At 36.7% G+C, this 27,962-nt stretch overlaps 1 protein-coding gene across 5 annotated transcripts; it reads left to right on the top strand.

Moving 5' to 3' along the window:
- Window positions 1–895: 895 nt before the first annotated feature.
- LOC128866455 (uncharacterized) lies at window positions 896–27,600 on the top strand. 5 transcript variants are annotated; one of them, XM_054107217.1, is made up of 20 exons: window positions 896–1,081; window positions 6,863–6,950; window positions 7,008–7,072; window positions 7,131–7,270; window positions 8,018–8,134; window positions 9,462–10,377; window positions 10,436–10,545; window positions 10,612–10,694; window positions 10,869–10,987; window positions 11,061–11,205; window positions 15,621–15,810; window positions 15,885–16,021; window positions 16,079–16,156; window positions 16,232–16,371; window positions 21,823–21,898; window positions 21,978–22,130; window positions 22,201–23,819; window positions 24,449–24,550; window positions 26,908–27,011; window positions 27,117–27,600. In XM_054107217.1, exons 4-20 carry the CDS (start codon window positions 7,159–7,161, stop codon window positions 27,269–27,271), a joined length of 4,356 nt encoding a protein of 1,451 aa, XP_053963192.1. In that variant the 5' UTR covers window positions 896–1,081; window positions 6,863–6,950; window positions 7,008–7,072; window positions 7,131–7,158; the 3' UTR covers window positions 27,272–27,600. The 5 variants fall into 5 exon arrangements, with proteins under 5 accessions (XP_053963192.1, XP_053963194.1, XP_053963195.1 ...); XM_054107219.1 differs by lacking the exon at window positions 896–1,081 and adding an exon at window positions 2,972–3,426; XM_054107220.1 differs by lacking the exon at window positions 896–1,081 and adding an exon at window positions 2,972–3,572 and having other exon boundaries at window positions 7,008–7,040.
- Window positions 27,601–27,962: the final 362 nt, after the last annotated feature.

The raw sequence follows: 27,962 nt of genomic DNA, 5'->3' as shown, positions 1-27,962 counted from the left end.
ATAAATAGACAAAGTTTTCTCTTAATTTCGTATAGCTACATACGTAAAGCTGTTACAAATGAAGCTGATGAATAAATTCACCTTAGAAGTTGCCCTTGTGAGTAACTATTTGGTGATATGAATAGGGTTGTAGGTAGTAGTAGGTGGTTATATGAATATTTTCACCAAATAAAATATAACGTATTTTACATATGTATATACTAAATACATATGCATGTATGTATATTTCATTTGTATTGCACATACGTAAAACCATTTTCAATGTGTAAAGAAACTAGATTCTTCGATCAAAGGTGTGTAACTTTATAAGCAAAAAAGTTTTGAGCCTAAACAGGTTGCTTTGCGAACTGTAAATGTGAGCATCTGATAGACACAACAATAACATACACCTGCGTTTACGGCACGGAAATGAAAAGCACAACTTAACCAAAGCCAGAGTTGTTACTTTTAAAATTGATACTCAACCAAAGGTTTCAGAAGATTAGCAAAAAAGATAAACGCAGTTCCTTTACGCCCCTTTTTATAATTTGAATATTCGATGATTATGAATGAATATGTTATACATGATAAAGTCGTTATCCAGTTATATTATTGTGTGGCCCTAGTAGCGAGTGTGCTAATTAAGTATAACCCAGACTTGTATATATCCCCTATAAATAATAATAATAATTATTGTGTGATTGAGAAGAAACCGAAAAAAAATCCAGTGGCAGCCCTGATGGAAATTCTGTTTTGAAAAAAAGGATTTTCTCTCTCGCAGCGAAAGTGAGTAGTTACGTGAGTCGTCCAGTTAAGGGAGCAGCGAACATGGTGTAATGCAAACGGTAAAAAGGTAAATGAGAATTCAGCTATCTCAGCGTTTGCTTGTTCAATCGGTTTAGATTCGATAGCCTCCCGTCAATTAGAGTAAACGTAACGGTCGCCAGTCCGCTGTTTCGCAACACAAGGAATGACTATATAGGATACCACCAAATAAAACAAATACACGAATATACATATATTTTCACTTTGCAAAAACGGTCCCATCTTGTCGGTGTTGATAAAAAACTACAAATGCCCGAGTAATCCTTGAAAGTATGAGGTAAATGAAGAAGCAGTGATTTAGTATTATTAATCACATAGCGTGCGGGTTTAAATTGCAAAAGACCAACAAATAGAACATGAAAGACTTGATGCAAAATTAGTATAAGTATCTAAAAGTGGGGAGCTTCAAAATGTACATTTGCACAAGTATGTGTATATATGAGGAATTGCATGCAGGCAAATTTTTCATAAATTTTAGTGCACGATTCAGATTCAGAAAAACTGCCGCATAAAAGTCATAAGTTTCGAGAAAAAATATACGAAATTCGTGAGTAAGTGTGTGTGTTGAATGCCATGAAAACGTAGTCTGTTGTAGCGCATTTAAAGGACTTCAAATTATACACGCTAATAAGTAAGTAATCTTGAGGGAGGGTATGTACATATGTATGTGCATATGTAAGTACGTGCATTCGTGCAGATATTTCACTCATACGTGCATACATCTAATACACTAAAGAATGAAGGTATGAAAGCCGCCAATGCAGTGAAGGACGTTGATATTATATTAAGGAAAATTGTTGAACGCCAAACTTCAGGAACCAGCTCTAGTTGCTTGCGTAGCCACAAAAGGGCGATGCGTCACCTCGAGTATCCTTCGCCCTATTCATACATAGCCTCTGTTTGTGCTATATGCTTTTGTTTGTTATTATTGTTTTTGTTTGGAAAAATATTGCTTCAGCCACAGCTCGGGCTAGTGGTGGATTATTTGTTTTTGTGTAACTTAGTATTGGTTTTTGTTCAGTGAAATAAGCATGAGAACGTGCGAATGGGAGCCGAAGAAAAAGTTCATTAGTGACATGTCTTTGGTACTTCTATGATATATTGCGATAAAGCGATACGGGTACTCTTAGTGCACGAATATGTAATTCTTTAATTCATAAATTCACAATGAACCATAAAAAATAAGTCGAGGCAAACAAAGATACGTATAGTGAAGTATACGACACGGTGGGCAGCTGGTAAGTCAACAAGAAGGAGGGGGCTGAACGTTTTATTCAAAAAGCAAAATGCTTGACTCTTTTATATCAAAACACTGTTAGCGCTTTTATCTTTCTTTTAATTTACGAGCGTCGCGTACGCCGATCGATTAAATTGTATTAGGGATGAGAGCACACCTAAAAAATATGTAACGCCAAGCATTGCACGCAATGGTCGAAGATTAAGAAAATATGTATGCATGAATATATTTCCTCAGTCGATCGGGTCCAGAATTGTATATAACTGTGCAGGTCGTAAAGCAGTACGGCACAAACATTGGCATGGCATACAATTCAAAGTAAATTCATGCATGGTTACGAACATTTTAACAAATGACACAGACACATGTAATTGGCGCGCACATCCTTCGTGGGGTGTTTGGTCGAGCTGCTTCTTCAATTTATGGCATGCGTTTTGATGCCGCCTTTGTGGGGCAGATGACTTTTATGAGAAGCTTTTTCATGACTGAAATACTCGGAAGCTCGCCATTGTTTATCGCTATTTTCTATCATTTGGTGTTTCATGCCCACAGCGCGTGCAACAAACTTGGGCCCGCCCGAAGGCAAAGTTTTGTGCACGGAAAAATTTTGTAAATGCTCGAATACTGAACGTAGCGATTGAAAGGAATCATTGCCCGATGCAGGTTTGTTTGTTTGCATTGTTATATCTTTATGTTACATAGCTACATTTTTTTATCAACAATTTTCGATCGACTTTATGCCTTTTTTTGGAAATTAATATTCCAAAAATGCGCAATTTTTTCAAAAACCAATCTTTAAGAACCTACACTTTGAAGAAGTTATCATTATACTTAACTGAAACCTTTTTAGTTCATTCATTTATCATTGACATTTTTGCAGTTAATGGCTCGGTCAGGTAGCTTATGCTGAAAATCCCCTAAAACAAAAACGATGGACGATTGTGGCTATTACAGCAAATGCGACTGAATTTGCGCCACAACCATGCGAAGGTATATATGAATTTCATACATATGTGTATTTACATAACTAAACATACATATGTACATATATGGCCTGCAACCGTATACCCTTTTGTTTTCCCAAGCGCGCCGTCACCGCCGAGGTTAGTAAATCAGAATATGAATGGGGCCTTAATTCACTCAATTAATACGCGGCCTAAGTCACACATCTAAGCTCTAGACAACAAACTAACCGAGGAATAAATTAGTGCTTAATTACTCGTCCACGGGGTTGTTGACTGAACCGAGTGAAACTGACAATTACAGTATTACTAGAAAAGAATAAAAAAAAAAACAAAAAACAAAATACACATGAAAAAACAAAAGCAAGGTAGCAGCGAAAACAAAATTTAAAAGAGTAAAATTCAACAAATTGGAGTTGTGGTGTAAGTGCACGGCCAGCCGCAGTTGAATCGAAGTTAGAAAAAAACCAAAGAAATCGATATTAGTGGAAATGCAAATTAATTTAAGGCACACAACGTCAGCACAAAGTAATAAAATTAATATCAAAGAGGGCAAAGAAAAAGTTCAGGTAAAGAAAGTTTTGGCAAAGAATAAAATGTTCGCTTACCTCATTTAAATACACACATAACTACACCGTTATATGTACAATACGAGCTCATAGCATTTGAAATTAGTGTGCAACATGCGTGCAAATTCGCAGTGATGGAAAGGTGGTGGATCTGAGGCCTGCATTCTACAGTTGTAAGCAAAGAAGAATTAATCAGGTGTGTGATAAAGGGTTTCGGTTTTAATGCGCTCATTTCAAAAGAAAGAGGCCAACGTTGCAATGCATATCGATAGACGAATTCGTTGTCAAAGTAACAAACATTAAAGACAACAACATTGGGACGAGCAATTTATTGTTCTGTATAAGTGTGCAGATTTGAAATTTCTGGCTGGATCTTGGCCATTGTCCTCAAAACTTGCTTACCAGGAGAAAAATATATTTTGCGAGAATGCCTTCATTATCCCTCCGTAAAGGTAAATTCAAGGTGCCTAGGTGATGAAACTTTTTTTGTTCAAAAATTAAGGCTTAAAATATTAATACGATCATATTCCTAGCAGTTTTTTTATAATTTAAAATAAATAAATTTGATTTTTATGTATATCCGCAGTTTTCAGCAGTGGAAATTTCTTTCTCACGTAGAAATATTTTCCATTTTTACCTCTGTTTTCGGGTGGGGTGGTGCTATCAGTTCACATTGTTGTGGAAGAGTCCGTTGCCAAGGCTTTATTGAATTGTTATGCCCTGTAATACAGAACTTATGTGCGTTTCGTAAAAAAGCGAACTATAACTAATCCAAATTCGTGTATTGAATTTACGTGCATACATATACTTATATATACACACAAATGTGGGGATAACTATGCAACATATTGATGGACTTCGATCAAAGCGCTGATAAGACTTTTAAAAGTTTTTATACCGACAATGACAGCCGTAATCGAATGGGAAGTTTTTTCTAATAACCGTCGCAGATAATGGCAAACCTCCAAGTTTGCCTCTGCCACGAAAAAGCTCCTCACAAAAACCATCTGCGGTTTGGAGGGGGCATACAAAACTATAGGCCTCTCCATTTTTGGAAAACACCAAGACGCATACCGCAAATACCACACCGCCAAGTATTCAAAAACAGGTGTAAGGTCAATTATATATTTTTATATACCTATATTCATTCACATTGAGAAGTACTTGTGTGTGTTCAAATTAATATACACATACATTCTAGACGCGTATATGCACATACACATACAAAAATAAGTGACATAAGAACTATAAATTGAGTTCTGCTGTGTTAACAATAAAAAAAGTAACTTTGAAAAAGGTGATGACGGAAATAATTTCCTCTGATTTGATGCCTACAGGCTTGGAATGCAAATTGGCATTCTGCAGCGAATAAATACAAGTAGATAAATACGCCAAGGTATTCCCAGAGTAATTCGAAAACGGAACCTAGTGGCTACCAGTGCGCCATCAAGGACTGAAGTTGGTATTGTTACAAACATAAATATACGAGTAGCAAATACCCGACATGCTCTGCCATTAGGACAAAGTATTTTATTCTAGCCTCTTATGATGCACTAAATTTTTTGTAAAAAAATTATGGATTTCCCACTCGAGAGTAGGTGGTATGTAGGTGGCAGGACATCCGCAAAGGAGATACCCTACAGTTTCCCTTGAACTGTGCTTCCTAGATTTCCTGCATTCCTCGCTGTCTGAGACTCGGACCTTATAAGCATGCGCTACTACTGGGCTATGTTCCGTGAGCACGCCTATCATAATTCTACAATCTCTTCGTGTTTGTGATAGTATGAATTTAGTATAATATATGTTATCGTCTCCTTTACCCATGATCTTTGCATTCCTCCAAGTGGACAGACTTGCCCACCTTGTCCTGAATGATCAAATTTTCGTCTAGTTCGTTAAATAATTTTGTATTTACTTTGGTATTTCTTTAACAAGATTCGAAGATATCTTATCTATCTTATTCCCCTCAAAGCTCTTATGGTCTAAAACCCAATAAAAAGTGCAGCTTACAATTCGCTACCATCCTTTCTACTGCCTCCCTGATCTCAAGAACTGTCTTGGAGCTTATACTAAACGATGTAATTGCTTTAATGGCTATCTATGTAAAAGGTAACTTTGGTGTTGGTCCCAGTAGTATCACAAGCTAGGTCTGCTGCCTTTCCAACTACGAAAACCTCAGTCTGGAATAGACTGCAGTAATCGGAAAGCTTATACGACTTCTTTAGGTCCAACTCTGGACAGTATATCCCAGCGTCTACTCCACTAGTTATTTTACAACCATGCGTATAAAAGTTAAATGTATTAATGTATTACGTTTGGAGCTAAAGCCCTTAGGACGGCCTTCTTTTTCGATAGTGATCTTGAACCTTCTTTCCCTTCAAAAATCTGAGCCATGTAGTATATATTGAGTCGTTCTTAGCGCTCCTGTAATGCATAAAACAGCTAGTCGCGGTACCTTTGTTATAGGCGCAATGTATGAAGATTTTCTAGTCGCGGTCCACCACACCAAAGTACTATAGAGAAATATTGGACTGATCACTGCTGTGTAAAACCTATGCATCAAAGAGGGGGATAAATCACAGGTTCCCTCAAGCATCCTTTTACATGCTTAGAAGGCGTCATTGGCCTTTTACACCCTTCCCTCCACTTTCGGTTTCACGGGAGCTGTCTAGTACTATCCCAAGGTACTTTGGGTGTTGTTTGGGAGTAAGTGTAGCGCCGTTTAGTACTGTGGACGTCCACTGTGCGATCTCATACTCTCCTGTAAACGCCCTTAGGCTCAGTTCTGCTTGATCTGCCCATTGCTGAACCGATCTGAGAGTATTTGCCATGATGTTACTAAGGCAATTTCATCCGCAGACACTGTTAGCTTGGGAGCTATCCCATCAAATTTCTTTATATAAGCCATATATAAAGGGCCATGAAAGTAAAGTTTTCTATTGAAGAAATGTTTTCCGTTAAATTTCTGACAATCTTATTTGTATTAAGCACCTAATACTAAAATTTTTATCGCGGCGATAATGGCTAAAATTCGGAGCGTAAATATTTATGCTAATATCTGGACTCCAACTCCACTTATTGGGTGTATTCTCCGCAAAAATATTATTATTTAGGTACGAAAATTCATGTCCCGAGTACGAATTTAATCGGACGATAAACATGATTTTTATGAATTTCGCTAATCACAAATATTTACTTTTGTATCTTCCTCTCGTGAAGATATATTCGAATTTAAGCCCTATGCCAATGAAAAAGTTCTTAAAAATAACCTAATTTTCCTTTATTTGCAGATGAAAAAGGCGAGAAATGTTCTGTCTCAACAATGATTTAGCAATGGGATTAACAAATTATTTTCAATAAATTGCGAAAATGTTACAGGTATGAAATACCACTGGAAAGCTATTCCTCACTAAAAGCATTGAAGTGTAATTGCAGGCATTACAGTTATCGGATTAATTTTCATTGAAGGTAGATTTAGCAGTGGAAAAGATTTGAAAAAAGTAATAATTCATATATTCACAAGTATCTCATAAAGCATAATAATGTTTCTTATCGCAGCCGAAAAAGCAGAAGCAGCAGTGAGAAAATGAGAAAGGCTAAGAACAATAAGATGCTGATGCACGGGCTAATATTGGTAACTATTTTGGCAACTGCCAGAAGCACCGAAGCAGAAATTACAATGGAAGCCGCTTTTCAAGGTAAACATATGCATGTATGTGTGTGCAGGTGTAATGATATTTAATCTACGATAGTCTGGTTTTTTTCTATGCTACGAAAGAAACATTTACTTACAAATTTATAAAATGAGCTTTATCATTCTCACACGAGGGTTGATTTTCTCCCAGAAGCCTTTGATTTGCGGTGTTCAGTAAATACCCAGTTGGGTTCCGCAGATATTTAGTATAAGCTGCAAACCACAAATTTTGGTGTCCAAAAGTATACAAGCTAATTCTTATAAACATAGTTACTTACAAGTGTACTCATAGATAAAAAACTGAATACTGAAGTACTTCCACACGGATTTGGAAGCATGACTGGCTCATACTGTGTAGAAATATTTTGATAATAGGTATTTAAAAAATAACTCTTGTTCTCTTATCACAGAATATTTTGTTTAATGTACCACTATGTTTGGCTACTTTTTATCCTCTATACCTATACATATATAGGTATCCAATGAATATAGTATATCTTCCAATTTGTGAGATTTTACTTTAAATAAAGAAATCTAAAGTTATATGTCGCTTCCGAATAGCAAATGGTTTTTATGAGAAGTTATTTTAGGGTAGAAACCTTTTCTAAAATTTTATGTTTCATATGCGAAGGTCTCGATGTCCCATTGAAGGAACAAACATCTTTGTTGTTCGTCAATCTCTCTTGATATATAATTAGTAAATTTTTCTTAAAAAAATGTGTAATTTATTTTTTAAATTTTCTGCATTCAGGTCATTGCGGTCACACGAGTCCCTGCGAACAGTTGTGCTATGAAATCCACGACGGGATGTACGAGTGCGATTGCATAGAAGGATATGAGCTGAATAAAAATGGCTACAGCTGCCAAGGTAAGTAGCGTTTTTCATTGAATAAGTAGCGTAATCGGCCAATTTGTCATGTGGAAATTCTGCACCCCTCTCTAAACTTCTGGGATCTACCACAAAATTGGCATCTACCTTGTCCTAATCTACCGATGAGAAGTCATTTATTGTCTTAATTGTCGACTCAAAGTATCCCTTTTTCAATAGTATTAGGATAGTCATAGTTGGGCCTGGCGGTGAACGGCGCATTCGCATATCGGCTGACAGTTGTAATTTTAAGATAGTAAGAGACTAATTTTAAAGTAGTATGGAAAGTAGAGAGTAAGGAAAGTAGTAGCGGCCGCCGTAGTCGGATAATTTGGTGCGTGAGTACCATTCTGAATTCAGAGAGAACGTTCGAATCTCGGTGAAAGACCAAAAGGAAGGAACAGTTTTTTCTAATAGCGGTCGCCGCTCGACAGGCAGTGGCAAACCTCGGAGTGTATTTCTGCCATGAAAAAGCTCCTATATAAAAAAAATATCTGCTATTCGGAGTTGGCTTGAAACTGTAGGATCCTTCATTTGTGGAACAACATCAAGATGTACACCAGAAGTAGGAGGAGGAGCTTGGCTAAACACCCAAAAAAGGCTGTACGCGCCAACTTCGAGATTTTTGTTCGTCGAGAGACGACTTTACTACTCGTTTGAGTACTTAGTCCAAAGTAGCACGTATTTGCAAGAGCGATTCCTCGTTGCATTTTGAGTCTAGTATTATTATCGATGTCAACGCTGGTTCCTTATTTTATATTTTATAATGGCATCATCGGATGAGGCATCCCTCGAAATATTCGAGAGAAAAATTCTACGGAAAATTTTAGGATCTTTGCACGTTGGCGGCTGCAAATATCGCAGACGATGGAACAATGAAACATAAACATAGTGCCGCGGCTCCGCTGGCTGAGTTATATCGTTCTAATAAGTACAAACGCTCCAGCTATGAAAGCATGCGATACGGTACCTCCTGGTAGTAATAGAGCAAGAGCCTTCTCTTTCTTTCCGTTGATTGAGAAAGAATTGATTTGTGCGCTTTGTGTTAATCAAGAAGAAGAGAGTTAAGATAGTGATAACTGGATCTTCTCGGGTCCTTCATTCCTTTTGATATCAACTGTGAAATAACCGGGAAATAGGGAATAAATGCATTAAGAAGTGGTCCTTTTATGACACTGACCGAATATTTGGCATAGGAATATTATACTTGAAGAAATATATGTACATACGTGCACATATGTGTGCGTATTCACGTGCTTAAATATTATTGTACATTAACATTTACTTGAATTAACAACTTTGTTTTTATAATTTGGGTTTTTATTAGTAATAAACTCCACAGCCAACACTGATGGGCACTCCAAATCTGACGAGGATGTACTTTACCAAAAGGGTGCATCGTTTAGTGCTAAATTAGCTAACGGCAGCGATCGTGATGGCGAAATATTTCTCAGCTATGCACCTTCGTCATCAGTGGCAGGTGATGAGCAATTGGTGGCAGCCTCAGCTTCAATCTCTTCAGCATCCTCCTCTTTGGAGGATGTTGAAGCTGATGACCGATACAACTTTTTTGATGATGATCCGAGACGCAACGAAGAGCGAACGAGGGTCAATTCAAACGATTATTACATATCATCTGAAGACGTCTATTTCAGTAATGGGGACGATCAAGAGTTAACTAATACTAGCCAAGATGTACCTGAGTTAAAACCTAAATTGGTAGAGCAGACAACTCCACGGGACGTGATCAGCTCTCAGCGTGTTATAGTAACTGCCACAACTGACGACTCTTTAGCAGTGCCGCCTAATAAAAAATCAATAAAAATTCATTTAAAATCTGAAATTAAACCTACTAAAAATATAATTGTGTCTAATGGAAGTAAAATAAAATCGGCGTCTCAAAACATAAAAAGTATTTCGGCGTCTACAGAATCAATGAATAGTCAAAATGAGATGACGAACTTCTACCCTAACGACATAAACATGGGCATGCCAATATTTGAAGGTGTCTTTGGGAATAAAGCCAATCGGGTAAAGTCAAGTGAAAATACATATCAGGATCAGTATGCGGCGAACGCTGTCGATCTGTCAAAACAAATGTCAATAACGAATAAAGATAATCATAGCAAGAATACACAGTATTCAGCAGGGTATACTACTTACGGTGTGCAAGAAAGTGGACCATTTAAGGTAATAACAGATACGTTAAACATATCGAGAGGGGACAGCTTTAGTGTTAAAACGTAAGATTAAATGAAACATTTATGAAATGAGTTTCACTCACCTCCATGAATTTCTCAGTGGACACATTTGTGACTTGGATTGTGGAGCTGAAGGAGTGTGCGAACGCGTTGATGACTCTAATAGTTGTTTATGCCCCTTTGGCAAAAGTGGCGACAGTTGTTTGGAGGGTCAGCAGATAATGAAATTCATATATAGAACTTATTTGTGCTCATCGAATTCTTGTCTTTTTTTAGAAATCAAAATTCGAACTCCTAAATTTTCAAAGCATTCATGGTTAGCGTTTCCGGCACTCAGAGGTGCATATAAACACGTACAGGTAATATAGAAGCATTAAATAGTATTTTGAACTTTTGCGTGTTTAGTATAAATTAAGTATGGATTTTCGTGGTCAGTGCAGATTGAAGTCAATGGATTTCTCTAGCATTCTTTCAATTCTATTTGTTTTTTTTTACTAGATATCAGTTAATGTCATACATTTTTTCTTTGTCAGATACGAGTTGAATTCAGACCAGAGTCTTTTGATGGTATTCTTTTGTTGAGCGGAGAGAGAGATGATCTGACTGGAGATTTTATGGCGCTTCTTTTGAACAAGGGTTTTGTAGAGTTTTGGTAAATTCAGTTTATCACAAGATCACTGATGTACGGTGCATACTTATATGTATATATAATTATTTTCAAATAGGTTCGACTGCGGCTCTGGAGTTGGTAGCGTACGATCTCGGGAAACAATATTGCTGAATGAGTGGAACTCCGTGATAATCTACCGTCACCGGTGGGATGCCTGGTTGGTGCTGAACCACGGAACCAAAGTACAAGGTCGCTCGAATGTGAGTAGAATTTACCAATCATATTTAATAAGCATTTCAAGCGAATCATTCACTTTGATGCGATAAAACTACATACAAGTAGTCACTTAAGTAAGTATACTCCAAGCTCTGTCTTTGGAAAAGATCCAATATGTATGTAATCACAAATTTTTACACATAGCGTACGCTTTCAAAATTTCTTTGTTTTTATTATTATGGACTCTTATACAGTTTTTTAGAAATACTGTACAATTGCACCTATAAAAGGAACTAAAAGCAATTTCCATTTGTGCCTTCACATGTACACAAATTTAGCTGTAAATTTTAGATCCCGTTAGGCACGCCTCGCTTGTTCTTTGATGCGAGCGAAATTGATGCCACAGAAGTTAGTATCAGTTGACGCTTTTTTGATGAACATAACTTGATTTTTTCGTTTTGGTTTAGAAAAAAAAATCCAAGCAATTTCAACAAAAAATTCAAAGTGTCATGGTGAAAAGACTTTTACAGCCGTGCTATTTAGCAGACGGTTATTCGAACCGAATCAGCTGGTGGCCTGACGTCACTTGGGGTGTGTTTACAAAAAAACTGAGATTTTGGTGGTGATATACGAAAAAGTTCAACCAATGACACTTCGTTGCTGTCTGAACAACGACTGATTGGACGGGTGTGTGAATATGTGCGAAATGATCGTTCACCGTTCGGCTGCCGAATCCCCAAGTTACGTGGCAGCCAAAGTTCCCTTCACAATTTTCTTTTTCACCTTAGTTAAAGAGCAAACCTGTTAGGAAAGGAGCTTTCTGATGATTTAAAAAAATTGATAATAAAATACCATAAAAAGAATAAATCATTACGCGAAATCGGTCGTTTAGTAGATAAAAGTTATTCTACAATACAATTCCAAAAATGGTAGAAAGAGCGGAAAAAACTCTAAGAAGACGCGCTCCAGATGCCCACGGGTCATTAGAGGCAGGGAAAGTAGCGTAATCGTACCAAATCCCATGAAAAGTGCTCATAAGTTGAAATTTGAAGTGGAAAATGAGATTGGAAAGTAATCTAGTACCAAAGCTATCTGCCGAGTATTGTTTTATGTTGGTTATCATAGACACGTGGTCGCCGTTTCAACGCTTAGACTTAATAGTATCGCTTCTATATTACATACCATGAGTAGTTATAGCCAAGAAATCGAATATTCTTCCCCTAAACCCACCTTTGTTAGGCTCTTCAAGACTAACATCTCCTCAAGAAGAGAGTGGCAAACTCAAAGACCATGGAGAAATCAATTTCTACACGGATAGAATAAAACAGAAACTTTTCGCCACTAAATCTTCACGACACACACCATATAATAACATGTATATTACAACAAAAGACGAAAAAAGCCATTTGGGCACAGAAAGAGCTACACGGCAGACATTTACACATAATGCGGGACCAAAATATTGACCAGAAGAACAGCTACACCTGGCTACAAAAAGGAGAACTTTAGCCTGAAACTGAAGGATTTGCGAACGCCATTCAGGTTCAAGTTATCCTCACAAAAAATTATCAACAATACATTTTGAAAGATCCCAACGTCTCAGATGATAAATGCCGCAGATGCCAAATACACGCAGAAGCGATAGGCCACATAATCACAGGATGTCCTGTACAGAAAGACATAATATAGTCGCAAAAAATCTACACCAAGAAATAGCAAACAAACTACAACTGTTGAAAAACGAGGTACTGTTTTATAAATACACTTGCGTGTATAATAGAATATGAAATATACATACTACACCGGGACTTAGCAATACATAGTACATACATACATACCTATAAAACCATAATTAACAATATACCAGATATAACACTTATTAACAAAACCAAATAATCCTTCTTCATTGAAATTAGCACCCCAAGTGATACAAACATACATAGGAAATATACAGAAAAAATAGAGAAGTACTTGGCGGCCGCCGTAGCCGAATGGGTTGGTGCGTGACTGCCATTCCCAATTCAGAGAGAGAACGTAGGTTCGAATCTCGGTGAAACACCAAAATTAAGAAAAACATTTTTCTAATAGCGGTCGCCCCTCGGCAGGCAATGGCAAACCTCCGAGTGTATTTCTGCCATGAAAAAGCTCCTCATAAAAAATATCTGCCGTTCGGAGTCGGCTTGGAACTGTAGGTCCCTCCATTTGTGGAACAACATCAAGACGCTCACCAAAAATAGCAGGAGGAGCTTGGCCAAACACCCAAAAAGGGTGTACGCGCCATTTATATATATATATATATATAATGAACTTACATAAGAAATAAACATAACATTAAACAAAAAAAAATTAGAAATATACCCTAATATTCATCACAGAATCCAAAAATCGGTAATTCTTAAAACGTGCAATATACCAAGAAAATTCCTAAATCTTTAACGAAAGTAAGTAACAGTAAGTAATAATTAAGAAAAGTGGGATATCCAAAAAATTCAATAGTAATATTTTTTAATTCTATATAAAATATAACAATAAAATAAAACACTAAATACAAAAGTGCCAACACGACTTGCAGCCCCAAGCTGCCGCCGTGCTTGGTGAAAATGGATTGTTCATAAAATTGGTTATAATAATGGGATTTAAGTCAAATATGCGCCGTTTTGTTCGATGACGAGTTCCCAACGAGATGCCAACTTCATAATGCCTTTCTTATAGAAGCTCGCTTCCCTATTGTCAAAAAACTCGGAGAGCCAATTTTCACAGGACTCTCTTGTGGACAACTTCCGACTACCAAGTTCGTTCGCCATGGACAGAAATAGGTGGTAATCGCTTGCTGCGAGATCCGGACTATACGGTGGATGCAAAAGAACCTCCCATCCGAGCTCCCGGAGCTTCTGGCGCGTCACCAAAGATGTGTGTGGCCTGGCATTGTCCTGATGGAAGACAATTCTACCTCTGTTGATCAAAGATGGCCTCTTCTGCATGAGTGCTGCATTCAAGCGGTCCAGTTGTTGGCAGTACAGGTCCGAATTGAGCGTTTGGCCCTAGGGGAGCAGCTCATAGTGGATGATTCCCTGCCAATCCCACCAAACACACAGAAGAACCTTCCTGGCCGTCAATCCAGGCTTGGCCACCGTCTGGGCAGCTTCACCGCTTTTCGACCACGACCGTTTGCGCTTCACGTTGTCGTAAGTGACCCACTTTTTTGTTGCGATTCAGAAGCGATTCGCATGCATCCAAAAATGTTTTTTTGCGTTAAGTCGTGTGGCACCCATACATCGAGCTTCTTTTTGAATCCAAGCTTCTTCAAATGGCTTATAACGGTTTGATGACTCATGCCCAGCTCTTGGCCGATGCTACGGCTGCTACTATGCCGGTCTCTTTCGATCAATTCAGCGATTTTATTACAATTTTCGACGACAGGCCTTCCGGACCGTGGCGCATCTTCGATCACCTCTGCACCAGAACGAAAACGTTGAAACCATCGTTGTGCGCTGGAAATGGAAACTGTATCGGGTCCATAAACTGCACAAATTTTATTGGCAGCATGAGATGCATTTTTGCCTTTATCGTAGTAGTACTGTAAAATATGCCGTATTTTCTCTTTATTTTGATCCATGTTTGCGACGCTATAACTCACGAACGACTAAAAACAAACAACAATTAATCAAACACGTGTTAGCACGTGAAAAGAGCTTTCCAAAAAGCTCTAGCGTGAACCGATGCGACGAATTCAACTAGAACTACGCGCTTGCAAAGACAAGCTTGCGGAAATACCGCAAGATTTTTTTGACAACCTATAATTCTCCAGGAAGCCAATAAGTCATGTAAATAGATAAAGATCAGGAAAATTGGTCAACCTCTCAAAAGAGAATATTGCGAAGCTCGTGGCTTGTGTCATTGCGCTAAGTAGTCACTCTTCTAAGTAGTCACTCTGTTAGTAAAATACTCTTTTGACTCTCTTACGGAACTATCCGGTGTTGGGATAAAACCTATTCCACGCTTCATAAGAGCATATAAATGGTTCCATGATGAATAAAAACTCAGGTTCCCATGTTACGCAGTGGTACCATGATGTACCTACTTGGCCTAAGTGAGATACTTACTTTTGTGATACTATAATTTTGTTATTTTTTTCAAATTTTGTAAATATTCTGTAATGAAGTTGAGTTTTATGTTCCTTTCATTATAATTTGTGTTATTTCAAAGAATCAATAGCGGAGGTGTATACTTACTTAAGTGACTAGATGTGTACACCATGTACCTTCTGGACTGCAAAATTTTTTTAACTTTTATATAAAAAAAAACAAATACAAAAGAACTTTGCCGTGTGTGACGAAATTACAGACAAAGTCCAGATTTGGGGCCCTTAAAATATCTTCTGATATTCCTATGCACTTACATATGTACATACATATGTATATTACACACTCCGTTATGAAATTGAATATATTTCACGCAGGGCCTCTTTTCTCGAATCACTTTCCGTGAACCTGTTTTCCTGGGTGGCACTGGCAATATCACTGGATTGGCAAAGCGTTTACCAGTCGTCGGTGGATTTATTGGCTGCATAAGACGATTCGTGGCAAATGAACATGAGTATAAATTTGAGGAGCATCCCTTGGGAGATGTTACGAAAGGTTTTGACATACGTAAGTACAATCCAATTTTTTTATATAAAATTCCAGAAAGTAAATGCCTAATATTTTACTAATTTATTTTACAGAGGACTGTGCAACTGACAAATGCTTCAAATACCCCTGTCAGCATGGCGGCAAATGTTTGCCCTCCGATCAGGGTGCCGTTTGTCTATGTCCCATAGGATTTGTGGGTGATATTTGTGAAATACGTATGGATCTCCAGGTATGTTAAGGAATAGTTATAAACCTCTTGATATTAACTCAACTTCTATACATGTAGGTGCCAGCTTTTAACGGCTCATCTTACCTTCACTATGCGCCCCTCGGCGATAGTGCACTTATTTGGTTGGAGTTGAAGGTGAATAATCAGTATTATGTATTATGCAAATATGTAAATAAAATAATTTGTGTTGCCTTCCGTTCTATGTTATAGGTAATACTGAAGGCTGAACATCCCGATAGTTTGATTCTCTACTCAGGATCCCAGAAGCATGGTGATTTTATCGCTTTATCGTTAAGTGGAGGTTTCGTTGAGTTTATCTTTGATCTAGGCAGTGGTCCCGCTATAGTAAGGTATGTTTTTTTTACTACATGTGCCTTCATACAAGTGTATGAAGCAATAATCCAGCAATGAAATCAGAAAATTATCTTGTTCATGAACTGGTCTTTGATGCAAGAAGTTGTACCTGGTCCAGAGTGAGTAAAGCTGAATGAGTTGCAAAATAACTAATTAAAGGTGTAGGCAAAATTAAATATTCTTCTGTTACCATAAATAAGAACGTCTCAAACATTAAGGATATGCGAAATGAAGATTAGGTGAATATAAATGTTGATGTTGTATATTTTATGCATACCGCATTTATGTACATATACACATAGTAGAAAAAGTCTGCGTTCACCTATGCAAATATTCTTTGGATTAGAAAAAGTTCAAAACAATAAATATTTCAGAAATTTTTTTTAATGAGTTTTATTTAGTTCACTTAAACGTAACTATCACACATATTTCGCTACCAATAACAAAATCAAATTTAAAATGAGATCACATAAAATTAAAAAGGCCATTCAAACTAAACGGAAAAAGTTTAATAATAATAAAATAAAAGGCTTAAGATCATAGAAATGTTTTAAAATTAATAGCTAGTTGGATATCCACGCCTTTTTATGACTTCTAGAAGGCGTCTTTTCATTGATCTAACTAGTTTGGCTGTTATTTCTGGACTTATGGCTTCCCATTCCTCTTTAAGCGCGTTCTTAAGCATTTCCTTGCTAGTTATTGTACGCTCTCGTATTTTTTTTTCTAATATAGAACGCCCCATAAGAGCTCAATGGGGTTAAGGTCAGGTGATTGTGGGGGTGTGCGAAGTTGTTTTGGAACATTATACAACAACCACAACCTAACAATCTCTGCTGTGTGTTTCGGGTCGTTGTCCTGTTGGAAAACAAATATTTCACCGAGTCCCAGTTTGATTGCACTTTCTCTCAAACTCGTTTTTAAAATATCGAGATAATCATGTCTGTTCATTATCGACTCAATAAACTGTATATTTCCAACGCCCGAACTAGCCATACACCCCCATATCATGCCACCTCCTCCCCCATGCTTTACCGTAGGTACCAGATTTTGCTTTCCAAGTGCCGTTCCGTTTTTCCTCCAAATAATTTTACGACATTTTATCCCGAAAATGCAAAACTTGCTCTCATCTGAAAAAATCACACTATTCCATTTCTATTGTTTACGTATTCCTTGGCGAAAGCCATCCGCTTACGTCGATTTACTCGCGATATGAAGGGGTTTTTTCGGGCCACTCTGCCGTGAAATCCGATTCTTTTTAGAATTTTTCTTACTGTATCTGGATGTGCTTTCTTTTGGTATCTTACTTCTATGTCTTTTGAAATTTGGCTTGCTGTTAGTCGTGGATTAGAATTCACAAGAATAGTTATGTTGCGTTCTTCTCTTTCCGTCAGTTTTTTTGGACGCCCAGAACGAGGCTTAGACTCCAAACAATTCGTTTGCTTGAAGTTGTTTATCACTCTTTGGACCGAGGAGTATTGCCTCCCAACAATTTTCGCGATTTCCCGGTAGCTCTTACTATTTTGCCACAAACTTACAATGATTTTCCTTTCACCAATATCTATTTCTTTTCGCCTTTGGTCCATAGTAACAAAAAATGTATTTCTAATATCAATTTTTCCCTCTTTAGATTTGTTCTTAACCGCGTCAACTACATGAATGATTTAAAATTCAATTTAACGTAATTGCCATGCAAATAATCGTCACTATTCGAAATGAACGCACACTTTTTCTGCTCAGCCTATTTAAGTAACTGTACTACAATCCCGTTATCTGAACACGACGCAGTTCAAACTCCAAAAAATTGTGTTCATACCCTCTACGAATAATTTTCTTTGAAATAAGTGAAAAGGAATAACTGAGAGTTTTAAGATAAACACGTTAAATTATTTTAATACTTTATAACAGTGGGTGAACGCAGACTTTTTCTACCATGTGTATATTCGCAATCGGGTCCCTAATAGCCTAGACAGTTGGCAGCGTTAATCGGGATTACCGGCGCAGTTAATTCTGATTAAAATTGTAGTGTGACAGACGTTTGCTACGCGGTTTAGTGAACCGCTGATTTGTTTAATATTTATTTCAAAAAATTTTAAATTGCAATTTTTCAAATTGCTCCACAATGTCCAAACAATTAACGACATTTCGAAGGTGTTAGTGCAAACTTGCATTGCATCCATAAGTAGAGGGTTTTCCGCCTGATGGACCCATTTTGTCTTTCACGCCTCTGTAAAAATCAGCAAGTTAGTTAATGGGTAATATGGAAAGACTTAGTTAAAAGATGCACCGGTATTTCTTCGTCAAGTTTTTATTTTTTTGCCTGACATTTCGACATCAATATCATTGTATACATTCCGCCAAAAAAGTACCGGGAATGTTCAATAAAACGCAAAATAATTGTTTAATTATAAAAATTTATTTTGTCTTCAATTTCAATTCAAAATAGGCTCCATTCGAAGCAATACACATATGCCAACGATTAGTCCAGTCATCAAAGCATCTTTTAAAGGCGTTTGAAGAGATTTTCTTCAGCTCCTTCAGTGAATTCTCCTCTATCGACTCAAAGCGGCGTCCGCGGAGTGGTAATTTAAGTTTTGGGAAATGGAAAAAGTCACAGGCGCTGAATCCGGTGAATACGGTTGTTGTTCGATGATATTTGTCGAGTTTTTGCTCAAGTGTTGCTGTCGAGTGTTCACAAGTGGAGCCTTGTGAGACGGTGCGTTATCATGGTGCAAGATCCACGAGTTTTCATTCCACAAATTGGGCCGTTTCCTAGGCACATTCTCTCTCAAACGTCGCATAAATTCCAAATAATATTCTTTATTTACGAGTATCATGACTTTCACCTTTGACCGACTTTGACGTGATTTTTTGGGATAGCGCCATTCAGCCTGTTATGATGCGCAGGATAAAAGTTGGTTCCGAATTCAAGCATGTCTTCAGCCACCTTCTTCCGATGAATTTTTTGAATGAAATATAATATAACTTTCTTGGAACGATGGTGTAAAACATTGTGAATTGATTCGTGAGACACGCTAAGGTCACGAGCTACCTTCCTCAAACTTAAATGATGGTTTTCCAGCACCATTTCCTTGACTTTGTCCACGTTTTCATCCGTTGAAGACGTTGATGGGAGACCAGTTCGGGGCAAACCTTCCACGACTTCTCGGTCCTCTGCAAGGCCATAGGCTTTCTGCAACATTTTCAACGATTCGACACACGAAATTCCGTTGAAAACACAAAGTTTAAGGCAAATTATTTGTTCGATATTTTTATCCACTGTACCAGCATTCCCGCAAAAAAAAAATTTAGACATACATATGTGTAACGCGCGCTTGACAGAATGTATGTGGGCATTCCTTTTTGCCCTACGCAAATCATTTGCGCGTTCTCCCCATTTGGTTATGAGTGCCTGCTCGTCCCTCTCTGTCCAGGGACGGGACTTTCTGCTTGCCATTTGAATTGAACTTAAAAAAAAAATACCAGTTTAACGGTTAGACGCGATAGAAGTGAAACCTTCCGTAAAACAAACTGAGAGAGAATGAGACGAACGTGACGTCACGTTTGCTGAGTTGTGCAGTATTGCCAACCATTTGCTCTTCGCAATAAATTTAGTGCTTTTTTATACCGAAAATGCGAAAATTTTGAAGTTTCGTGTTTGTTTCTTTTTTTTTTAATTTAAAGCTACCGAAACTTTAGGTTAAAAAAAAAACTGTATTATTATACAAAAGAAGGTTAAAAAAGGCCACTCTGAGAAGATTTTAGTGCTGAATTTAATTTTTATATCCTTTTAAGGTTATGGAAGAATATTAAATGTCCCTCTCTCAACTCTTCGTAAGATTGAAAACTTCTTACACATTTTAAAAGGCGTTTGAATTTACTGAATGCGAATTAAAACCATAGAGCTGTAATCGTTTCTTTCTGCCATCAATCCTTAGTGGGGCATAGGGCATCAAGAGGCGTATTGATTATAAAAATAAGCAACAAAATACCAGAAAATACTAAAGAAACTATACTGACATTTTTACAAAAAGAGTACCTTATCTAGTTACATAACCTCAAATATAGCAAATAAGTCGTTCCCTTAACAAAAAAGTCTCGCTCGACAAAAATAACTTATAAATTAAATTGTACATAAGCATAACACATTTATTAAAAAAAAAACGCACATTCTAAAGACAATTTGTCACGCATGCACAATTCTTTAAATGATTCAATAAAAATTTGTTGTGTTATTTTCCTTGAATGGGAATTTTAGTGCGTTTATATATCCAAAGGTAGGCAATACTGCAGTAGCGAGAGAGAGATTTGACTGCCGAAAGCAGAAGAACACCAACAACACCTGCAATCGCGGGCAATGCCACCAGATGTTAAAAAAAGTAAAGCTAAATAAAACTAAGTGAATTATTGAACTAATTTAAAAAAAATGTTTATTTTACAAAATTATAAACATTACTTTTAATTAGAACAGGCTAGAAAAATGTCATGAAGAAAGAACTAAAACTCTCAGACTAAATAACAAAAAAAAAAATGCTAAATCAAGTTACGAAAATGGTAATCTGGCAATACTGGAGCTAAAATCACGTAACTCGTTGTCAAATTCGCTGAGAGAAAAGTAACGGGACCGCGATCGGCGCCATCTCATTATTCTTTCCATCATGATATATATACATATATCTTTTTTCTTCTTCTTTTTGGTGTCGCTTTTTCGTTTCACTTTTTCTCAAATCACTCCCAACGATTCTAAAGAAGTTTTCACTTCAAAAAAAACGAAAAAGTTATAAAATACTTTCTCCTGTTGTGCTCATCATATTGTTCCAGAATTATAATGCTGGAATGACTGTTTTCAATCTTTCCTTGTTCCTAATTTGTTAAAATTTAATTAGAATTATGTGTGTTGAAAATTTGGAGATCCAGCACTCTTTGCATCTTAAACTATAATTCATGAGTAAGAAATTGTGTATGTTTGGTGGTTCCTGAGTTCGATTCCTATTGTAAACATTAAATATAAATAATTTTATTTCTAAAAACAATCCCTGCTCGCTACTCAATTGAACTCTTGTTAGTGTATTTCTGTCAAGAAAAAGTTGTTATGTATAAAGCCATCTGCCATATGCATGCAGCATAAAATTGTAGGCCCTCCGTTTGGGCCATAATACAAGACGCCCACCCAAATTGGAGAAAAAGCTTACTCTAAATGCAAATGACCAATTTGTAGTGGGCACTTTGAATGCTGGGGTCTAAAGTTGTATACACTCTTCGACCGACAAGTGGTTTTTTTGAGCGGTTGTTCATGACAGAAATGCATATGGACGTTTTCCTCTCATTATACGAATTATATTTGTACATTATGTCTCCATTGGGCATCGAACTGGGGAGCGAATGAATGTTGGTCCCATACATATTATTTGTTGTTTATATAAGTAATAAATCAAATTTATCTCCAACAGGAGCGAGTTTCCTTTGACGATTGGACAATGGCACACTGTGAAAGTATCTCGTACAGCTCGATTAGCGGTGCTTAAGGTATTTAATAATTTAAGTTGCTTAAACATAAATTTTTATATTATATTGCGCCAAATTTGCATTTATCCCATTGTGCCAGATCGATACGTTTCCGGAAGTGATGACAATCTCATCAAATGGCTTCTGGCATCTATCTTTGCCTGAAAACATATTTTTAGGAGGCGTGAGCCACGTAGATAAATTACCATTGGATCTAAAGTCCAAACCGTTTTTTGTTGGTTGCATTCAGAAGGTAAAAGCTATTGAAAGCTCAAATACATTACTTAAGTTTATTGTATTTGCTTTTGATCTTGGTTACATAGATTGACATCAATGGCCATTCCTTGTCTATTATATCGGAAGCTTTGGGTGGGACCAATATTGGAAATTGTCCACATGCGTGTGTTGCAAGGCCTTGTGGTCCTCTTGCCGAGTGCATACCGCAAATGGAGAGTTATGAATGTCGTTGCAACGCTTTTCACAGCCAGTGCAATAGGGCACCCGAGGTGGCAATGGAGAAGTCACAAATAAATAGAGCTAAGAAAAAAGATAAAGACACAATTGGAAGCGGGAAACATCATTCATTGCCCAAAAAGACAAAGCCAAGCGGTCGCTCAAAACTCTACTTAGCTAAAGTGCATTCTAAAATTTCAAAACTACCTACGTCGCCCCAGACTGTAAGTAACACCTTAGCAGTGCGCACAATATCTAAAAAACAAGCCCAATATGGTCACGACAGTAAACAAATTCAGGCCCGACAGCCTCTCAGCGTGGAAGATGATGTTGTCGACAAAGAAGACGATATTATATACCGCGATGCTCATCGTTTAGACAGTCAATATGACGACCATGAGCAACCACTTGGCAGGAAACATAGCTCTAAAATCCCCTACTATAAACAAAAAAGTTCGGGCCAAAAGCTGAAGCAAGATAAGGAGACGGACTTGCTGGTTAAGCATCGAGACAATTCAAATGATCGAGACCAGAAAGAGCACTACCATAAAGACCGATTTAATTTTAAGCTGAGTAGACTGCCAACGCACTATGAAAGCTTCCAGACGAACCCGGAAGTTGACATCTTGACATTCGACGATAATGTTGAAGTGGAAATTGGTGTAAACCAAGCCCCGGATCATGAAAATGTGCAAAATAGCGAGAACGAAAATGATAGCAGCAATAATGATAATATCGTGCAAGATTTTTCTAAGAAAAATATAAGGAGCATGCACTCCGATTGGAAACATAATGAATATGGAAGCGATCGTAGGCACGCTCACGATGCAATGAATGAAGAAACGAAATCTGAACCATTCTTTATGGATGAAGCACTGTTTGACGCAAAAGGCAGCTCTGAAGATTATCACCGTAAAGAACTGGTTCAAGATATGCGACGTATACTTGCAAATGGTCCGGAAGATCTTGCTAATAAAAAAGAATTGAACCTTGTCGTGAATGAGTACGATTACGAAAAAGAGGATAGCAGCCAAGAAGACGTAATGAAATTTACCCCAAATTATAAAATAAGTGATGGACAGAACTTAAGCAATTCGGAAGAATTTGGTTTAGATTTTGGAGAAACTAATGACGATCTCATGGAACCGGTGCAAATGATCGCTAAACAGGTCACAGTAGTCGAACCAATCAAACCGTCAACCACGCCCGATACTCAAACAGATTGGAGTCTGCTGAAAAAGTTGCAGTTGCCGGCAGATCATCAAAGCCAGTTTGCTGGAGTGCGAAAGAATTTCGGTGCATGTTTTGCCGGAGAAGACAGCTATTTCCACTACAACGATGCCGAGACCATGAGCCAGATCATTAGTTACAATGTAGATTTCAACTTACGCATCAAGACTCATTCCCAGAATGGGGTGATACTATGGACAGGTCGACAAGGTACCACCGAAGATAGCTCCGACTTTTTGTCTTTGGGGATTGAAAATGGGTATGTAACGGTATTGTGCATTCTGCATTATAACCACCCCTCGAGAAAGGGTCTTGACTCGCATATACATTATATTATGCATGAATCTTAATACAGATGTACAATTTTTTGTTTTTATTCAAAAACATATTTTTTCAAGCAAGCAATTGATAGTAGCACGACAAAATAGGAAATATATGTACATAATTATTGTAGAAAAAATGAAATATTTGAAAATATGTTTCCTTTCTTAAATCAAAATATATTTTTATACTTAAAAATCTCAAATATATTGTACATTCACACCTACGCACACGCTCAAATTTCGAATATATTATCCTTTGCTTACACTGGAATGCCTTTCTTAAGTCAAATCATTTTCATTTACCTTTTTGAATTTGAAAAAGCTATACAAATTGGCACAGTTTCACAAACCAATTATGTAGTCAAACCTAAGGGCAAGTAGAAAAATTATATAAAGTAAAGCAATTGTCACTGCTTGACATACATATATCAACCACAGACTAACCCCAAAATGGTTCAGTTCTGAGCTGGTTGTGAAACTGTACAATTTACTGCAGCGTATAAAAGCTTGCGTATGTGTGTATATTGTAAAATCATATTTATATATAAACGTTGTTCAATTGTAGTTATTTACATTTTCGCTACGATTTGGGCTCCGGAGACGTGGACATTAGATACAATACGAGCCGAGTTAGCGATGGCCTTTGGCATCGGGTTCGGGCAATCAGGTAAGCTACAAGCAATGCAAAATGTATCTAATCGATTATCGACTATCATATAAAACTGTTCTTAAAATGTGGAATATGTTTAACTAAACATAAGGTTCCAGTTTAACAAAAATATCTCCTAATTTGCGTTTAGTTGAAGTTTGCAATAGCTTTGCAACAAAGAAATCTTCCTCTCAGTTGGGGAACTTTTTGTAAATAAAAGCAACTAATGGCACCATCATTTCGGAAATGTTCGAATTCAAAATGATAGTCCAGGGTTATACATAGTTATTTTATCAGCTGTTTCCAAAGCATTTGATCATGATTATTTATTCCATAAACAAGCAACGAGCCGAGGCGAATCTATTCAAGGAGAACATTAGAGCAACAACAACATTTTTCAAATTAGAATTGTCAACGGAAAGAGAATAGAAGAATGAAATGAATGGCAAATAGGTAAAATTTGTTTGTCGCGTATTCACCAACAAACAACCACTTTCCGTCATTCCTTTCCGTTTTACTGACATTTCTAAAATAAAGGCTGATGGAAGAAGAGGAACTTCTATAATCACACCACATTCTTTAGATACACCTTGCAATGACCGATGCAACTAGATGCGAAACTTTAAAATGCGCATTTTTTATAAATTTCATCAGTGATGCCACGCCGGAAGAATTATTAGTTGGGTATTTTTCGAACAAAATTTGCAAATTTCTACTTCACCATTGAGATATGCAAGCGGTACCAGTAGGCCTTTATCACTCATATCCACATATGATACATATGTATATATATATATGTATATACAATAAAAATAAGCACAATCAGGAAATATACATAAAAAAGCAAAAAACTCAAAAATTACAATTTAAATAAGATTTTCACACATTGAAACACAAAAATAATAGAGACTAAAGACAAATTATTGAGAAATATTTGTGATTTTCGAATATAACATAAAAAGAGGATAACAAAAAAAATGTGTAAGAAAAGAAACAGAATAAGTTAAAACCACATAAAAATAAAATTAATATATTAGTTTGGGGAAAATGAAATCCATTATCCTTGCGTAGCAGTTTCGCGCAAATGGCTTAAAACAATTTTATGGTAGATCTGTAGCTCAACTATGATTATTTTCACGATTTTATCGACATTATCGACGTCTTCTTTAACATCAAAAAATGCCTGAACGGAATCGACGCAACCAAAATAGCACTAATTAGCTTCTATTTGTTGACTTCCCTTATTAACACCCTGTAACTCTCAACTGAATGGATCAAAGGAAGATACTTTCCTCAAACTAATGTATTCATATATACAAAAATAAATACCCAGTCTGCATCTGAATTATTTAAGTAGACATACATAAGAATGTATGTAAATCGAGACAATTCGTTAATTCACATGAACGCGATCCCACATAAAAAAGGAGAGTTTCGCATCTAGTTGTCCATGCAAGTAGTAAATGTCCCTAATATCAAAAAATTGGTACGATAATGCACCATCACACCCCGCTCAAGGCTGATGAAATACCGGGTTTCGCCACGATGTACAAAATGCAAGAATGTGTCAAACATTAAGCCGTTATTCGGCTTACAGCGAATTTGCTGATATACCTACTGACGCAATAAGGGTTCGCTTACGACAGAAGTCGACAAAAACTGAGATTAGAGTGGTGATATACGAAAAAATCGATGCATCCACTGTTCTCGTGCTTCCTGGTATTGTTACCTTCGAAATTATATTTGGCGATGAAAGAAAACCATTAAGAATGTATTGAAGCCATCAAAAAAAAAAAAAACAAAAAACCATATCCTAGACACGGATATTTTTAAAAATATGTAATTTGTTCTTTAAGAACAATTTTACTCTATTAGTTTTCCAAACATTGCACTGGCCTTAGTTCTTGTACCATTATCAGCACCAATTGTGCCATTAGTACTTGCGCACTCAGTATTATTCGGTTGCCCTCCATTCGGTTAGGCACGGATTCGAAGCCAATTGTGATTAAGGTCATGTTAGAACTAAAAGTACGTTCACATATGCAGTGATTAGCAATTAATCCCCAAAAAACTATCCACTCGCTCACATATGGCAGATGACCTGCGAAAATGTAAATAATCTAATTATATGTGAACCTATTATAAGCCAATTCCAACCAAATGTTCTTGCACAACTAAGATTAAGACCTCGATGCTATAAGTGTAATAGCAATTAGCTTATAAGATTTATTTTATAAACGATTTCAAAATTCCGTTCTATGGGATGCCTACAAAAATAGGTATTCATTCGAATATAAATGCTAAAAAATGTTTATTTATGGTATTTGCATCCATTTGATTTTTATTCTGTTCTTTATTTAAATTTTCTTCAACAGGCACACTCAAGAAGGTTATTTGGAAGTAGACGGCAGAAAAACAATAACTCAGTACTCGCCCGGCAAATTAAAACAATTGAACACGGACACGGGACTCTATGTTGGTAAGCGGAATGAAATAACTAAACATTATTGTTTATTTTAATGCACAGAATAATGTGTGTGAGTTCGCCAGCATTTCCTATCATATTACAAAAATTTAATCCCAGGTGGCATGCCCGATGCACTTTATTTTACACGTCGGAAATATTCAAATGGCTTTGTAGGCTGTATCTCGGAAATTGTGCTGGCCGGGGAACTGAAATTGAACTTTGACCCGAACACGCTGGGGACTGCACACAATGTTGAGACGGGATTGCTTTGAAAAACCGTCATAAATACCTACCAACAACGGTCAATACTCCTGACATTAGTTTAATGTTCTGTTTCATTTAGAACATTTAGAGTTCAGTTTGTACAAAGAGATGATTTTACATTGAAAAAAATCTAAATTAGTTCAACCTAGATTGTAGCTAACTATATACATACATATACTGTAATGCACACAACCAAACAAACACATACATACATATGTACATGAAAAAACACGTACCACATAGTATATTTTAAAGAATGCTTCACCTAAGCCTGTGACTGTCAATATTTAAATTACAAAAAAAAAAAAAAAAAAAAAAAAAAATACAAAAAAATATATGCGAATACCACACAAAATATAATATTATATAAATAAAAGCAAGTCAACAAAGCAAAACAAAGAACAATTATAAAAAGGCTAATTTGCATCGCATTTTTCTACAAAAAAAAAAACAACAACTAAAAACAAAATATAAAATAAAGGTAATAGGAGTAGTGGTACTGAATGTTTAACGTGATTTTCTAAAGAAAGGGGACGCATTTAAGTAAATCTTTGGAAATTGAATTGAAGGCCATAGACACAGACATGCATACATATACATATATATGTAAGTGCATGGCAATGTATAATTATATGTGTAAGTAGAAATTGATGTAATCACACACACATACATATGAACGTCTGCTACAGAACAACCGGC

Source organism: Anastrepha ludens, chromosome 6 (assembly GCF_028408465.1).
Source record: "Anastrepha ludens isolate Willacy chromosome 6, idAnaLude1.1, whole genome shotgun sequence".
Lineage (NCBI taxonomy): Eukaryota > Metazoa > Arthropoda > Insecta > Diptera > Tephritidae > Anastrepha > Anastrepha ludens.
The sequence above is the reverse complement of the archived record's forward strand: the minus strand, read 5'-3'. Positions and strand labels throughout refer to the sequence as shown.

Coding starts and splice junctions, on each gene's coding strand:
- LOC128866455 (XM_054107217.1), top strand. CDS start 7,159: ATGAGAAAGGCTAAGAACAATAAGATGCTGATGCACGGGCTAATATTG. Junction 10,695..10,868: donor GTGCATATAAACACGTACAG/GTAATATAGAAG, acceptor TTTCTTTGTCAG/ATACGAGTTGAATTCAGACC. Junction 16,157..16,231: donor TTATTTGGTTGGAGTTGAAG/GTGAATAATCAG, acceptor TCTATGTTATAG/GTAATACTGAAGGCTGAACA.